General features: G+C 57.7%; 1 protein-coding gene across 3 annotated transcripts; it reads left to right on the top strand.

Moving 5' to 3' along the window:
* The first annotated feature begins 273 nt into the window (after positions 1 to 273).
* On the top strand, positions 274 to 12951 carry MAFF (MAF bZIP transcription factor F). Of its 3 annotated transcripts, XM_079140778.1 has the most exons (4): positions 274 to 339; positions 588 to 703; positions 11738 to 11801; positions 12205 to 12951. In XM_079140778.1, the coding sequence occupies exons 3-4, from the start codon at positions 11766 to 11768 to the stop codon at positions 12655 to 12657; spliced, it is 489 nt and encodes a 162-aa protein (XP_078996904.1). In that variant the 5' UTR covers positions 274 to 339; positions 588 to 703; positions 11738 to 11765; the 3' UTR covers positions 12658 to 12951. The 3 variants fall into 3 exon arrangements, with proteins under 3 accessions (XP_078996904.1, XP_078996902.1, XP_078996903.1); XM_079140776.1 differs by lacking the exons at positions 274 to 339; positions 588 to 703 and adding an exon at positions 3116 to 3401; XM_079140777.1 differs by lacking the exons at positions 274 to 339; positions 588 to 703 and adding an exon at positions 3682 to 4168.
* The last annotated feature ends 1300 nt before the right edge of the window (positions 12952 to 14251 follow it).

A 14251-nucleotide genomic window follows, 5' to 3' on the forward strand; every position in this document is an offset into this window, starting at 1 on the left:
GATAAGGAGACCCGCCGATGGGTCGACCACCCTTTCGCTTCCTTAAGAGTCACATGCTGGGGGGGGGGGGACTTCAACAGATTTGGGGGGACACATTCCATCCAGACACTATCTCCATTTTTTTTTCTGAACCACTTCAAACGCAGACCTGAGGTCACTTTGCCCCTAAATAGTCCAGTGTGTCACTTCCTGAAATCAAGGACATTTTCCTACACTTACCATAACTTTTTTCTTATTTTTTTCTCCTACACTGTCACGGATCATCAAAGCAAGAACACTGACAGCCATATGGCGCCACTACCTAATCGACGAACCACAGACTCACTTGTCCCATTAAAGGTGAGAAAGAGAGATGAGTTTGGTACTGGGGATTGAACTCAGGTGCTCTGTCACTGAGATATATATATATTTATTTATATTTTTAGATGTTGATAGACCTTTGTTTTCTTCATTTATTTCTATGTGGTGCTGAGAATAGAACCCAGTGCTTCACACATGCTAGGCAAGTGCTCCACCACTGAGCCACAACCCCAGTCCCTCTAGCCCTTTTTAATTTTAATTTTCTTTTTTTTTTTTTTTTGAGACAGGGTCTCGTTAAATTGCTGAGTCTGGCCTTGAACTTGCCATTCTCCTGCTTCAGCCTCCTGAGTCACTGGGATTCCAGGCCTGTGCCACCATTTCTGGCTCTTTATTAACTTAACTGGTGATACTAACTTTAGTCTCTTAGTAAAGGTTTGGATCTGCCAAATTTCCCCAATGCAGAGTGATTATTTTCCATCCATAATTGATAATTGTCTTGTGGGGAAATATCTTGAAACTATGTAAATATCTTGCTTCTCATCAAATTTTCCTACGCACGATGACTCCCGAGGCAGTCCATCACTCCCACGGTAGTAATGGTCATTTTCCTGATGTCATGGTCCTGATGGTCATCCATCACACCTTCTGTTTGAGAAGGCCCCCTTCCCCTTGGTTTGTTTATGTATTTACATCCACATGGACTCACAGATTTTCATCTTATTCAATAGGTTATAAGTCATTATTACCACTACTTATTTCGATGCTGAAATGGTCCCAAATTTGGTCAGTAGGAAGGAACTTTTAAATACAACATGACATGGCATCTCCTGACCTTGACCAGAAAGGGAGCCACATCTGTGGGAAGAAGTCCCTGCATAATGAAGTCCTGATCCCTTGTTCCTCCAGGCCAAGGACAGGAGCACAGGCTCTGGGCTGCATGGTGTCCAGGAGTGCTCTACAGGTCTGCTGGATTCATTCATTAGTTGAGCACCTACTATGCACCACAAGTTCCACAAGTTCTTGAGGAGCTTGTGGAAAATGGGTGGCGGAGATGATAGACAAGTCACACATGTGTTGTTCCTAGAACTGAGGACTTTTGTGCCCAGAGAGGTGACCCCAATTGCTCTCTTAGCTGTGCAAGCAGAGGGCAGTGTGCAATTGGTTTGGGTGTTATTCTGAGCGCTAGAGAAAGCTGGCTCAACATCTGGTCGCTTGAGAATGAGTGGGTCAACTGCATTGAAAACCCCTGGGAGGTAAGGGATAGATGTCACAGTGCCAGGCAGACCAAGGATGGGAGGCAGGAAAGCCTAGCAAGGACCCTGAGAATCTAGTTACACTGCATCACGGGAAGGAGGCTTGCGGTCCTACACCCGGTGCAACAGAATAAGTAGTGCTGGGAACGAGCGTCACAGAGTGCTGGCTGCTGGAGGGACAGCATTTCAGGCAGTGAGAAGAGTCACAGCAAAGTAAAGGAGAATGCGCAGAAAGCCTTCTTCCATGCCTCCAAAACTTCCTCACCTGGGGTGTCCCAGCAGCGCCCACCACTCACGAGGTTGTGGCCCTCCTTGCCGGTTAGGGTGTACCTCCAAAACACCTGGACCAGGAGTCAGACCTGGATGCACATTTCAGTCCTTGTTCTTCCTGGCTGAGTGACTCTAGGCAGTCTCACTGGGTCGACCAAAGTGACCAAAGTCTCAGCCCCCACACATTATTCCTTCCGCATGCATTTAGTGTGGCCCTCCTGTCCCAGGCACTGCACATGCTATAATGACAAGATAGCCAAGGTCCTGCTTCCTAACGCTTCATTCTGGTTGGGGAAGACGGACAATAAAGAGTTAGCAAATGCATAGACTAATACCCTAGAGAGATATTAAGGTAACACAAGAATAAATTTCAGAGGTGAAGACTCCTTTAACCAAGGAGTCAGAGAAGGCTTCTCTAAAATGGTGACATCTGAGCTGACCCAAAGGAGGAAAAAAAAGCCAGGCAAGTGAACAGAAGAGGACACAGCACATGCAGAGAACTTGTGGCAGAAATGAGCTTGGTGCTTTGGGGGAACAGGCCATGTGGCAGACACAGTGGCAGAGGTGATGTCAAAGAGTTCCCTAGAGGCCAGATGGGTAGGGCTCTATAAACCTCCTGCCTTAGCCTCCCAAATAGCTGGGACTCTGGTGTCACTGGGTCCTGTAACTTTGACTAGTACATGAAAGCCTGTAGGGATTTTTAAAAGGGCTGGGGACATTGCTCAGTAGTACAGTGCTTGCTTCACATGCACAAGGTCCTGAGTTCCATCCCCAGAAGAAGGAAACTGGGGACAGGGCAATGGCCTGACATGGCTCTATGCAGGACTGTTGGGAGGTAGGGCTGGTCCAACGTAGGCTTTGGAGACAGAGGGTTGTGCCTGGGGGAAGTGAGAGGTAGGGCTGGCGACCAGGAGTTGAATTTTGGTCGTGTTGTGTTTGCAGTCCCATCCGACACCCACGTGCAAGGGTGGACCCGAATGGGCACTTGGCTTCGACTCCGAGAGGGTGTCTCTCTGGAAATACAAATCCGGGAGTCAGGCACCTTTGCAACCACCGTGCTGGATGATATCATCCAGGCAGAGGGTGTCGGTCGAAAGAAGAGGCCGGGACCGTTGACTGTCAAATGGAGCCAATGACACCTCCACCCACACGGCTCTCCCGAGGGGTCACGAGAACACATCCTTGGACCCTTGGAACCCAAGGACCCTGGCGGCACAGAGCCTGCGGCGGCCCCGGGGACGAGGCTGACGGGGCCGGCGGGGCGGGGCTCGGGCGCTCGGCCGCGGCGGCGGGGGCGGCTCGGCGCTGACGTCACCGCATGACTGGGTTTTTATGAATGAAAGGAATCCTGTGAGTGAGTAATTCCGGGAAGCTCGCTTTACAACTCCGCGCGGCCCCGGCCCCCTGCGCCGCTCGCTCCACAACAAAACTCCGCGCCGCGCTCCCTGGAGCCCGGCTCCGAGCGGCCCGCGCTTCTGGCCGGAGGGGAGACGGACCCGGCGCGGGCCGGGACAGCCGCCGGGACAGCGGCGAGACGCGCGCCTGCGGAGGGCGCCAGGCCTCGCGGGCCGAGAGGCGGTGAGAGACGCGGGTCGGGGACCCGGACGGGGCGGCGCGCAGGACCCTCGGGCGGCAGGGCTTCCGCGCCCCGGTGGTGCCTGGCGGGCGCCGAGGCCGCTCCGTCGGTGGCCCTGGGTATCCTTCGCCGGTCGGCGGGCGCGGGGCAAGGGGACCGGAGTCTGGGGACACCGAGACGCGGCCGGAGCCAGCTGGGCGGGGCGCGGTGGGGACGGGCCCCTTCCCCGGCGCCGAGGCGGCGGAGCGGGAGGAAGGGGCCGCGCAGGCGGGCGGCGGCGGCGGCGGCGGTGCGCACGTACGTGACTCGGGGAGAACAGCCCCTGGCCCGGTGCCCGCGGCGCTGCGTGCGCGGTTTGTTTACGTCCGAGGGCGGCGGGCGTGCGTGTGTTCCCTGGCCAGCGTCCTGGTATCCTGCCCGGCGGTGTGCGCGTGTGTGTGCGCGCGTGTGTGTGCGCGCGTGCGCTCCCTGGAGCCCGCTGCCAGCGGCGTGTGCCCTGGAGGGTGTGCCCCAGGGTGACCACCCGGGTGACCACCGGGGTGAACGCGGAGTGAGGTGTCCAGCAAAGGAGGCGGTCACAGGGTCTGGGAGTTCTCGCCGCGCCGTCCCCTTGCCACCAGCCAGGACTGCCCAGCCCCTGCCCTCCGCGGGGTTTCCCAGGGCCGCAGGCATGTGACTCCAGTGTTTGTCCCCCGCCCAGGCCCCGCGCCTGCAGCCACAGGGTGGGGCAGAGGTATCAAAAGCCCCACCCAGCTGAGCTGGGGGTGAGGTGAGAACGACCTTTATCTGGTTTCCTGGACCAGGCAAGAGAGTGGGTTGGAGCCCAGATTCCTGATTCCAGGTTTTCGGGTTCCCTGGGGAGGGCAGACCCTTGGGACTCGTTCACCTCTGGACTGACCATCCTCTCAGTCTCAGGAGAAACAGGAAGGGCCAGAAACCCCACGGGAAAGGTGGAGATATGGAAGGATACCAGGCTCCGCCCGGTGGCTACCCTGGCTCCCTGGGTTCTGGAGGCTGTACCTGCTGGGTCGTGGAGGATGGGGCGGAGCTGGTCCACCCTCCTGGTAGTTTCAGTTCACAGGTGGGACTAGTTAGACTGGGCCCTTGCATGAACTGCCAGACCCCAGAGGTTAAGTAAGGACCTGGGCCAGCTGGTAGACCTGGAGGGTCGTCCCTCACCGCCCCTGTGGGGTAGGTGTTCTTCCTGCACGAAGGGTTGGTGGGAGGGGTGGAGCCGATCTAGCCCCACCCACCTACCGTCCCTACAGAAAGCACCTGTTCAGTCTGGCAGCCTGCAGAATGTGGGGGCTGAGGCCCCCTTGGTCCTAAGTGCTTCCTGCCCTCCTCCCCGAGGGCTCGGGCATCACAGGAGGGCAGCTGAGTTTGCTGGGGTGAGGAACTAATGATCGAATTGAATCTTGGAGCCCTGGTGAGCTCTGCTTCCACAGCTGGGAACCCCCTACCCCCATCATGTCCCTACCTGAAGCAGGAACTAGGCAACTCGCTGGTGGCAGGATGGCAGGGGAACAGGGCGATCCCTGTTTCCACACACAGTCTATTTTCCCAGGCAACTGTAGGAGAGAGCAGAGCCAGGCCCCAGGCCCCCGGGGTGTCGGGAGCATGTGGGATTTGAGTAGGGACTTGCAGCCAGGAGTGCAGGAATCCGTCAGGCAGGAGCATCTTCAGGGCTCAGCAGGAAACATCCCCAGTGGGGCTTAGGGTCGGGTGAGGGAAGTGTCTGGTGTGCTCAGTCACAGACGGAAAGTTAGTATTGAAAGGTTCTTCCTCCCTCAAATCTCCCCTGGGGATCCACTAGGGCCCAGGACCCAGTGGGTCCCTCGCTGATGCTTTTAGTCCTGCATTGTCGCTGGGCCCTTGGGGAGATGGACAAACCAGATCCAGACACTGCCCCCAGGAGCTTACAGCCAAGCTCTGGAAACTGGAAGAAAGAGCCACAAACTATGCAAAGCCACAGTGGAGATGGGTGGTATGCGGGGACGTCACTCTGGTTTGAAAGTATCTGACAGTGCTCGGACTTAGCCAGGAAATCTGGGCAGGCTTCCCTGGGGAGGTGACTAGTGAGCAGAGCCTGGTGGAGTGGTGATTATGAAGCCCTTGAGGGCAGGGGCTGATTGCTTCAGAACAGAGCCCAGCACAGAGCCTGTCACACAGTAGGTGCTTCTTGGATGTTTACTGATTGGATAAATGAGCACAGAGTTCATGTCCTTGAAGGGTTCCATGACACATGGAGAAGAGGCCTGAGAACCCCAGGGAGGTAGGAAACCAGGGCATAGGCTGTGGAACTCTTAAAGCCAGCACATCCTTTAGAGTTCGAGTTACTTTGTTCCACACACACACAGTTCCTTTGTCTCTTCTGGGAGACAGTAGATTGTAGATTGGGGAGGTCTGCTGCTCGCTGGTTCCTTCCTCATTAGCGTGATCCTGGGAGAGTGGAGGAGACGGTTGAGGCCCAGGGACCCTCTGGCTGGAGGAGAGGCTGGCAGCGCAGCATTTTTAAACATGCCAGACACGTCAGGTTTGTAGTGTGGGGTCAGCAACCATCCCTCTGAGGTGAAGGTGGGCAAGACTCAAGGCCAGGGAGGGGGCGGCTATGGTTCTGGTCCAGCTGGAAGGGACCAGGCTGTGGCCAGGCTGTGCATGTGAAGCAGGGTGGCCAAGGCTGAGATGGCATTGTGTCTGGTGCCTCTGCCCGGGGCCACCTGCGCCGCCGATTCCGCTCCCCCGCCCCCCCGCGGGTGGTCTTAGAGATCCTTTCTGAGCCAGGATTTGGCACTCCAAACTCAGAGACGGTGGTTCTTGGTTCTTGCCAGAGGTACCCTAAGCTCAGGGAAATTAGTCATGTTGGGGACCTGAGGTCCAGAGCGATGGAGCCACACACCTGAAGCCACGCGGCCGCAGGGCGAGGGAGTGGGCTGCGGAGCTGGGGTCCTTTCCCAGGCCGCTCTTCCCGTCCTGTCTGCTCTTCCGCCTCCCTCCCTTCCAGCAGGGAGGAGGCTCCACCAGCCCTCGCTCACTGGCTGCCAAGAACCAGGAAAACACATTTTTTCCCTCTGTCCTCACAGAGCAAGCAAGAGAGGGGTCAGCAGCCAGGGAGGAGCCTGTGCCAGTGGGTGGGCCTGTCTATAGGGTGTCTCTGGAGTGGCCTGGGGGCCAGGCAGGGTGTGCAGGAGGGTTTGTGGCCACCGCCTGGGCAGCGGTCTACCCAAGAGACAGCTCATCGCCTGGACCTCCAAGGAGTGTTGGGAAGCTAAACCTGGAGGCCCGCTCTGCTGGCTTCTGGGGAAGAAGAGAAGCAGCTGGGAGAGGCAGGGTCCCAGGTTAGCCCGCCTGGTGGAGGTAGAGGACCCAGGTCTCTTGGCCTACGTCCTAGAAGGCCTGGCCACCCTGGAAGCTGAAAGCCCGAGGCCATCGGAAAGTTCCCAGTTCTTGTGACTTTGCCTGTGCAGGCTGCCCTAGCTGCTGAGCTCAGACATTCCTGGGCAAACGTGGGTGCCTTAGCGAACAACCAGGATGCGGTCGAGGGGCTGAGGCCAGGGAAGGAGGGATGGGATGGAGGGGAGGAGGGAGCAGCCGGCTCAGAGCCTTCTTGGGCCTAAGAGTCCTCAGACCCACAGCCAGCTTCGGAGGATCTGGGAGACAGGATGTGGCCCCCTCGGCCTTGGCCTACTCTGGAGGGCTGTGTTGGAAGGACTCTGAGGCTGTGTCCAAGCTCAGTGGAAAACAGCGGTGTTGAGAGTCAGGGACTGTGTCTCACCTCACCGAGGAAGTGCTGGGATTGGTCCAGGGTGTTGGTGCTAGGAGTGGAGAAGTGGGGGGTGATGTGGGATGAGCCAGCTGTGTGCACCCACTGATCTCGTCCAGGCTGCTTGTGTTTTATACATGGATACTGTTATGATCCTCCCCACTTTACAAATGAGGAGACCAGCTCCCAGAGAGGAAAATTGATCTGGGTGAGTGACCAGGCTATGCGACCCAGGTTCTGTACTAAGCACAGCACCCAGAACTCAGCACCCAGCACCCAACAGGCTCAGTTAACCTGCTCCAGGATGGGCTGTTCCTCTCCCACTGGGTCTCCATGTAGCCCAACATCATTCCACACTTCGGCTCCCCAGACAGTCGGTGAGGGCCTGGATACTTCAGTGCCACTTGACCAGCTTCCTCATAGCAGGCCTAACAAAATCTTGGCATTTCATGGCAGAGCAGGCCTTGGAGACGGTCAAGTCCACTTCCTCTGTGTAGGGGTAAACAGGCCGTAGGGAAAGGCCGCCTCACAGTGGCCTCCTCCATTGCCCTCTCTACGGTCTTCACAGAGTTGTCAGGAGGGCAGGGGATGCAGTGGTGTGAAGGGATGAGGATTCAGTCCTGGCTTTGGAATTCCTCTCTCTTTGCTTGGGAGGCAGCCACTCACCTGCTGTGTGACTTCAGGCAAATGATGCCCCTCTCTGGGTCTCTACCTCCCCTTGGGCAAAATAAGGAGGTGGAGCCAAATGACCTGTAAGTCTTTCCTGCAGTTCCCTGTGTGACCCTGGCCAGCGGGGAGGTGCTGAATCAGAGCCTGACCCCAGTGCTGGCTGTGGGCCTGAACCCTGCTGGGTAGCTCCTCCTGGACCTTCACAGTTACACACTTGCTTCTGCCCAAACCCCAGGAGGCAGGTATTGTTCTCTTCCTACAGATGGGAAAGTGAAGACCCAGAGAAGCTGAGCAGCTCGCCCAAGGTCACACAGCCTGGGGAACTCGGGATGGGATTGAAACTCAGGCTTGCCTCTGACTACACCCCTTTCTCTGTTTTCCTGGCCCTACTTGGGGCCCAGATGTACGTAGATGGGGTCCCGACTGCTCCCCTCCCGTTTTCCTGGCATCTGTAACTTCTCCATCCGTGGAACCTAGGAGGCAGTTGGAGAGGAAGAGCTGGAGACAGGGCCGGGAGGTTTCCTCTCCACTAGGCTGGGGCTGGGAACTCAGTTCGACACTGACCAGCTGTGCAACTGCATCAGAGACTGCCTATCCCCCTCTGCGCCTGCTCCTGCCCCGCGGGGCCCTGCGCTGGGTGGCCTTAGACCCTCAGGGCTGACTCAGCTCATCCGATGGAGAGACGACAGGAAACCCACCATTATGGAAACCCACCATTATGCCTCGGGGGCAACAGCTGCAGGGAGGAGGGTGTCTAATAAGGCCTGGGGCTCAGGAGGGCTTCCTGGAGGAGATGTCTGGGCCCAGGGCAGATGGATGAGCAGGAGTCTGATGGGAGAAGTGGGCAGTAGGGAACAGCAGAGTGTCACGAGGTAGGGGACAGCCCAGAGGAACAACGTGGGGGTGGGAGGAAGTGAAAGAAATTCCTCGTGGCTGGAATGCAGAACGGGCCCTGTGGTGGGAAATGGCCCGGGCTGGACGCAGGGTGCTGCGTGGGTGGGCCTGGACTGTGTCCCAGGATCAGAGGAACCTGAGTGGTGGCTTGTCAGACTCACCTGCTGGAAAGATCCTCCCTTGCTGTGGGGAGGGGGCGCTGAGGCCAGCGGGAAGCGTTCTAGGACTCCCGGGTATGCAGCAGGGGCAGGTGACCTTTCAAAGAGGCTGTGTGGCCAGTGGGACTGGTAAGCGGGCGAGTGAACATCCCCAGCTAGTGTGAAGCAGGGGGCAGGCACTTTCCATCGGATTTGTCCAGACAGGAGGGGTGGGCGGGGCCTGACCCCGGAGGGTTGGAGGGCCAGAGCCCAGGCCCAGCCTGTGTTTGGCAGTGAGGGCTGCAGCTCAGGGTCCACCCTACGAAGCAGGCCTTGCCTCTGTGCCCACCCAGGAAGTCCAGAGATGCCAGGGCCTTCTTAGTTGTGAGGAGAACTGAGGCTTTGAGGCCTGCAGGAAGGCACCAGTCCAGTAGGGGCTCCCCCGTCTGCCCAGGGACAAGCCCAGTCAGTGCCCAGCAGCCCCCAGGCAGTTGGGGAAGCTCTCCTGAAACAGGCCCCAGCTTCTCAGGACCCCCAGAAGCCTGGTGGCTCTCAAGACCCTTCCAGCCCCAGGGCCACAGTGGCCGCCTCTGCCAGAGGAGTCTCTTGAAAAGCCAACTTCCCTTTTCTGTCTACTCTTCCTTCCCTCTGAGCTGCCAGACCCCTGACTGCGTGGGCCTGCAGGCGCTGGGGGTTCCCAAAAAGCCCTGAACTGTCCCCACCTCGGCCTGAGTCACGCTGAGAATTCAGGGATAGCACCTGCGCATGCGCTCTGGCCAAGCACTCTTCTAAGCCCGGGGAGGCCGGGCACTCTGGGGGAGGCAGGCACTGGACTAATATGTAAAATGCCTGTGAGTAATAATCATAAATCAAAAGCGCTGTGAACACAAGCAGGGGAGGGAGAAGGGAGAGCGCGTGCGTGGGCGTCTGCCATGCTGGGGGCTCTGAGTTGGGTGAACGTGAGACCTGAAGAGACCTGAGGGTCTGCGCGAGCTTCATGGCTACCAGTGGATACTCCCACCAGGCAGAGGGGGCAGCAGGGCAAGGGCCCCGGAGGAGCGCAGTGTGCTAGAGGAACCACCAGGAAGTGGCCCAGCTGGTCAGAGGCAATTGTGCCGGGCACATCGGGCAGTACCTGTGGCCACTGTGATGACCTGGCTTTACTCCCAGTGAGGTGGGGGCCCTGGGAGGATCCTGAGAGTGGCATGAGGTGATCTGATTAACACCCAACTACGCTGTGTCACCAAGGGGAAAGCAAGCACAGAGAGGGTCACATACCTGCCAGAGTCCCATGGTAGTCCAGGGGACCCCTCCAAAAGGCCAGGTATGCCTGGTGCCAGGTCCATGCACTTTCCACTTCTCTGCAGTGTCCCCAGGAGACCCTGGACCTTGCCAGAATGTGTCAGAGGCTGGGCGGACCCATGCGGTCGGCCCCACAGACAGCTCAAGGATCCAAAGCCTGCCCGTCTGGGTCTTGCTGACGACAGTGCGTAGGATGCCATGCCTCAGATCACAGAACACCTTTTTTGTTCTTTGCTTCTCACCAACCTCCCCTCCCCAGGGGCATTGTCCCACCAGGACACTGAGGCTCACACTAACGCAGGGAAAAGATCATATCAGCAGGGGACAGAGAGGATCACTGCTTCAAAGGGCCACGGTCCCCTTTGGGAGATGGTCCCCTTCTCCAGCCAAGAGTGATGGCCACTGACTTCTCGAATGTCCCCTCCATGAGTGTTTTGGGTTTTGTACTAGGGCTATACTTTTTTAAATATTGAGACAGGGAGGGTCTCACTAAGTTGCTGAGGCTGGTCTTGAATTTGTGATCCTCCTGCTCACCTCCAGAGGAGGTCTCCTTGCTGGGATGACCAGCACACCTGGCCCTCCACGAGAGTGTTATTCACCTCCATTTCCCAAGGCCCAACCATGTGGCTGGCTAACAGTAGCCGCTTGACAGAGCTGTTAGAGGAACATTCTGGTCTGCAGGGAAGGTACAAGCCTCAGAGTCCCCCACCAGTCCAGGTTTGGCGTCCCCATCTGCCCAGGGATAAGCTGAGTGAATGCCCAGCAGCCCTCAGGCAGTTTGGAAAACTCTCCCAAAATACAGGCCTGGACAAGGGTGATCTGGGAAGGGGACTGGGACGTCATATCTTGCTGAGGTGCTGACTGTACTTTGGAGAGTTGCTGTAGACATGTTCTGTGCACGAGTTTCTTCGTTTTGGTTTATTGTATGGTCCTGGGGGTGGACTCCAGGCCTGGAGCATGCCAGAGAAGTGCTCCACCCCTAAGCTGCACCCAGCCCCAGGTTGCTGTGCACTGTTTCTCTGTAGGTTATGCTTCAATCAAAGTTTTTAAAAACAACAAATACACATGTGTTGGCCCCTCGTGGAAGGAGGGCCAGTGGGAGGTGCCTGTTTATTGAGTGCCTCCTGTATGTCAATGTCTGAGTTGGGCATACCAATGGAGTGGTAAGGCAGGCCACGGCTCTACCCTTATGGGCTCACATTTTGGTAGAAGAGGTGTGGGAGGGAGACAAGCCATAGACCCGGGTTGGAACCAAATAGAACTTCACAAGAGGTGATTGTTAGGAGGCTTGATAAATGGAGTTAATGATGTGGCAAAAGGCTGCGTTTTAGCCAGGATGGTCAGGGAAGAGCTCTCTGAGGAGATACCACTGGGCAAAGACCTAGATGATGTAGAGTCACTATGGGGAGGAAAAGGTAAAGCAATAAGTGCAAAGGCCCTGAAGCTAGAATGACCCATTTAAGAAGGCTGGAGCCTTGTGGTCACAGGAAGGTGCCAGTTCCACAGGACCGAGTTTGGGTTTTACTTTGTGTGTGAGGGAGGACCCAAAAGTGACTTTGCCCTCCTCTCCTAGGTCTGCGGCTCGGAGGGCACCTGCAGCCATGTCTGTGGATCCCTTATCCAGCAAAGCCCTGAAGGTGAGGAGTCTGCCCACACAGCGCCTCCGCGTCCTAACTTCCCCTCCCCTTCCCGGCCTCCCCGAGGGTGGGTTTATGGTAGCACTTCTGGTGGCACGGGGCAGGTCTCTTCCCACTCTGGGCCTGCTTCCCCGTTGAGAGGTGCTTTCCGGGCCGAGTCCGGCGCTTGGCGCTCGGTCAGTGCGGCCGAGCGCCGGGGTGGCCTCCTTTCGGTTCGATCCTGGTTTGGCCTGGTCTCCCCTTCCGGATTCCTGCTCCCCTTCAAGGGCCTGGATCAAGTCCAGCCACCGCCTCTGCGGCCAAGGCGGTGACGGAGGGGAGGGAAGGGGGAGGGGAGGCCCGTCCCCAGCACGGGTCGCGCCACGGGCCGGAGCGACTCGGGCCGCGGGTTCCCCTGCCGCAGGTCAAGCGCGAGCTGAGCGAGAACACGCCGCACCTGTCGGACGAGGCGCTGATGGGGCTGTCGGTGCGCGAGCTCAACCGGAACCTGCGCGGGCTCTCGGCCGAGGAGGTGACGCGGCTCAAGCAGCGGCGCCGCACGCTCAAGAACCGCGGCTACGCCGCCAGCTGCCGCGTGAAGCGCGTGTGCCAGAAGGAGGAGCTGCAGAAGCAGAAGTCGGAGCTGGAGCGCGAGGTGGACAAGCTGGCGCGCGAGAACGCCGCCATGCGCCTGGAGCTCGACGCGCTGCGCGGCAAGTGCGAGGCGCTGCAGGGCTTCGCGCGCTCGGTGGCCGCCGCCCGCGGGCCCGCCGCGCTCGTGGCGCCCGCCAGCGTCATCACCATTGTCAAGTCGGCGCCGGGCCCCGGCCCCGCCCCCGGCCCGGACCCCGCCCCCGGCCCGGCCGCCTGCTCCTAGTGCGCGCCCCGCCTCCCGCCACGCCCACCAAGCCACGCCCCTCCGACCAGCTCCTCTCCCAAAGTGCCTAGGCGCCGCTTCTGTCCCCAGGCCCTGTTTTTCTGCGGACACCAGTCCCTGTGGTGAACACACATTCCCTTCCCAGGCTCTGTCTTCCTCTTGCAGTTCCCCAAACTGGGACCTCCTGGCCCTGGCGAGGGACAACTTTGCTAGGTCGCGGGGGCGTCGGGGTCTGTGGTCTCCCTACTGAAGTTCGGCCTTTTCAGACTGCGGGGAGTGGGATATGGAGCCGGCTTGAATTGTGCCAGTGTCCAAGCCTGCTAGGATTCGGGACTAGGTATGGCCCTGTGAGTGACTCGCCAGGCTGTCCTGCTGGAAGGCTTCCCTGAAGAGACCTCTGCTTTGATTCCGGGGCGTGCCCGGCTTTGCAAGGCTAGGAGAGGCATTAGAAATGGCGAGGTGGAGCAACTGTTGAGTGGACAGGACATTGCCACAGCCACGTATCACTTAGTGGCTGAGCTGGAACCAAAAACTGGGACTTCTTATTGCTGCCCTAAGATTCCAGCTATGATTTTCAAGGGGACATTGAACAGGGACTGAAAAAGGTGACAAGAGGGCCTCCCTGGCCTGGCAAACAGTTCTCTGTGAGAGGGAGAGAGGAGGTGACAAGGTGGAAGAGAGGGAAGGAGCTGGCCTGATTCCACACGGGCTCCCCCTGCAGCCAGGGTGCCCTGGAGCTGGCTAGTCCAAGAGAAAGGGGACAAAGGAGGTGACCACTATGGCAGATAGGGAGACAAGGAGACAGATTCAGTCCCAAAGCCTGGAGTTGGGGTCCTTGGAAGGATGGACTCCTTCAACTTTTGTATCCTCTGTGGGGTGGGGGCTGGCTACTGCCCTTGTTTGCGGTCCTCCTGGAAAGCCGGCCCCCCAACACTGTATGCAGCCACCCCGCCCCACTTTTTATTTATTGCACGAATCTAAGTTATTCTCCCCAGCCAGAGCCCAGCTCTTGCTCCCTGGGAAGTGGCATGTGGCCCTGAGCTGGACTTTATATTTTATACCTGCAAATAAATCACATTTTATCTATATTTAGGGAAAGCCAGATGGCAATAACAAAAAAGTGTTTTTAAAAAATTGCCTGGCCCCCAGAACTTATTTATTTTCTGACTTACAGTGAGCATTATCTGCCTTCTGTATTTTGTAGACTTTCTGAATAAAGTCAATTCTTTTTCCACTGGGAAGTGTATATCCTGGGCTGCTGCGTGTGTGTTCTGAATAAGTGGCCGGAGATGGGGTGCTCAGGGCCCTTTCAGGGGCGGGAGGGTGATCTCCCAGCCATGAGCTCTTGTTCACAGACACTGGAGAAGGAGGGGGCAGGAACAGAGGAGAGCAGTGCCAAAAATGTGTACCTTCGACCTGGTTGCCTAGAGCCCAGGACCCTCCTTGGAGTAAATTCCTGGTTTCAGTTACCTTCCCAGAACTTTTGTACCAAGGTCTGATTTTCTTTGACCAAGTCAGAATTTCTTCCCCAGTTCTGGAAGGCACTGGGAGACAAGACGGGCGGTGGCTCCCTCCGTCGCAGCCTACAGGACTA

The sequence above is a fragment of the Sciurus vulgaris genome (genome assembly GCF_902686455.1).
Source record: "Sciurus vulgaris genome assembly, chromosome: 5".
In the NCBI taxonomy this organism is placed as follows: Eukaryota; Metazoa; Chordata; class Mammalia; order Rodentia; family Sciuridae; genus Sciurus; species Sciurus vulgaris.

Excerpts from the sequence above, each read along its gene's own strand:
- MAFF (XM_079140778.1), top strand. The coding sequence starts at position 11,766 with ATGTCTGTGGATCCCTTATCCAGCAAAGCCCTGAAG. Across the intron at positions 11,802-12,204 it reads TATCCAGCAAAGCCCTGAAG|GTCAAGCGCGAGCTGAGCGA; the intron begins GTGAGGAGTCTG and ends CCCCTGCCGCAG.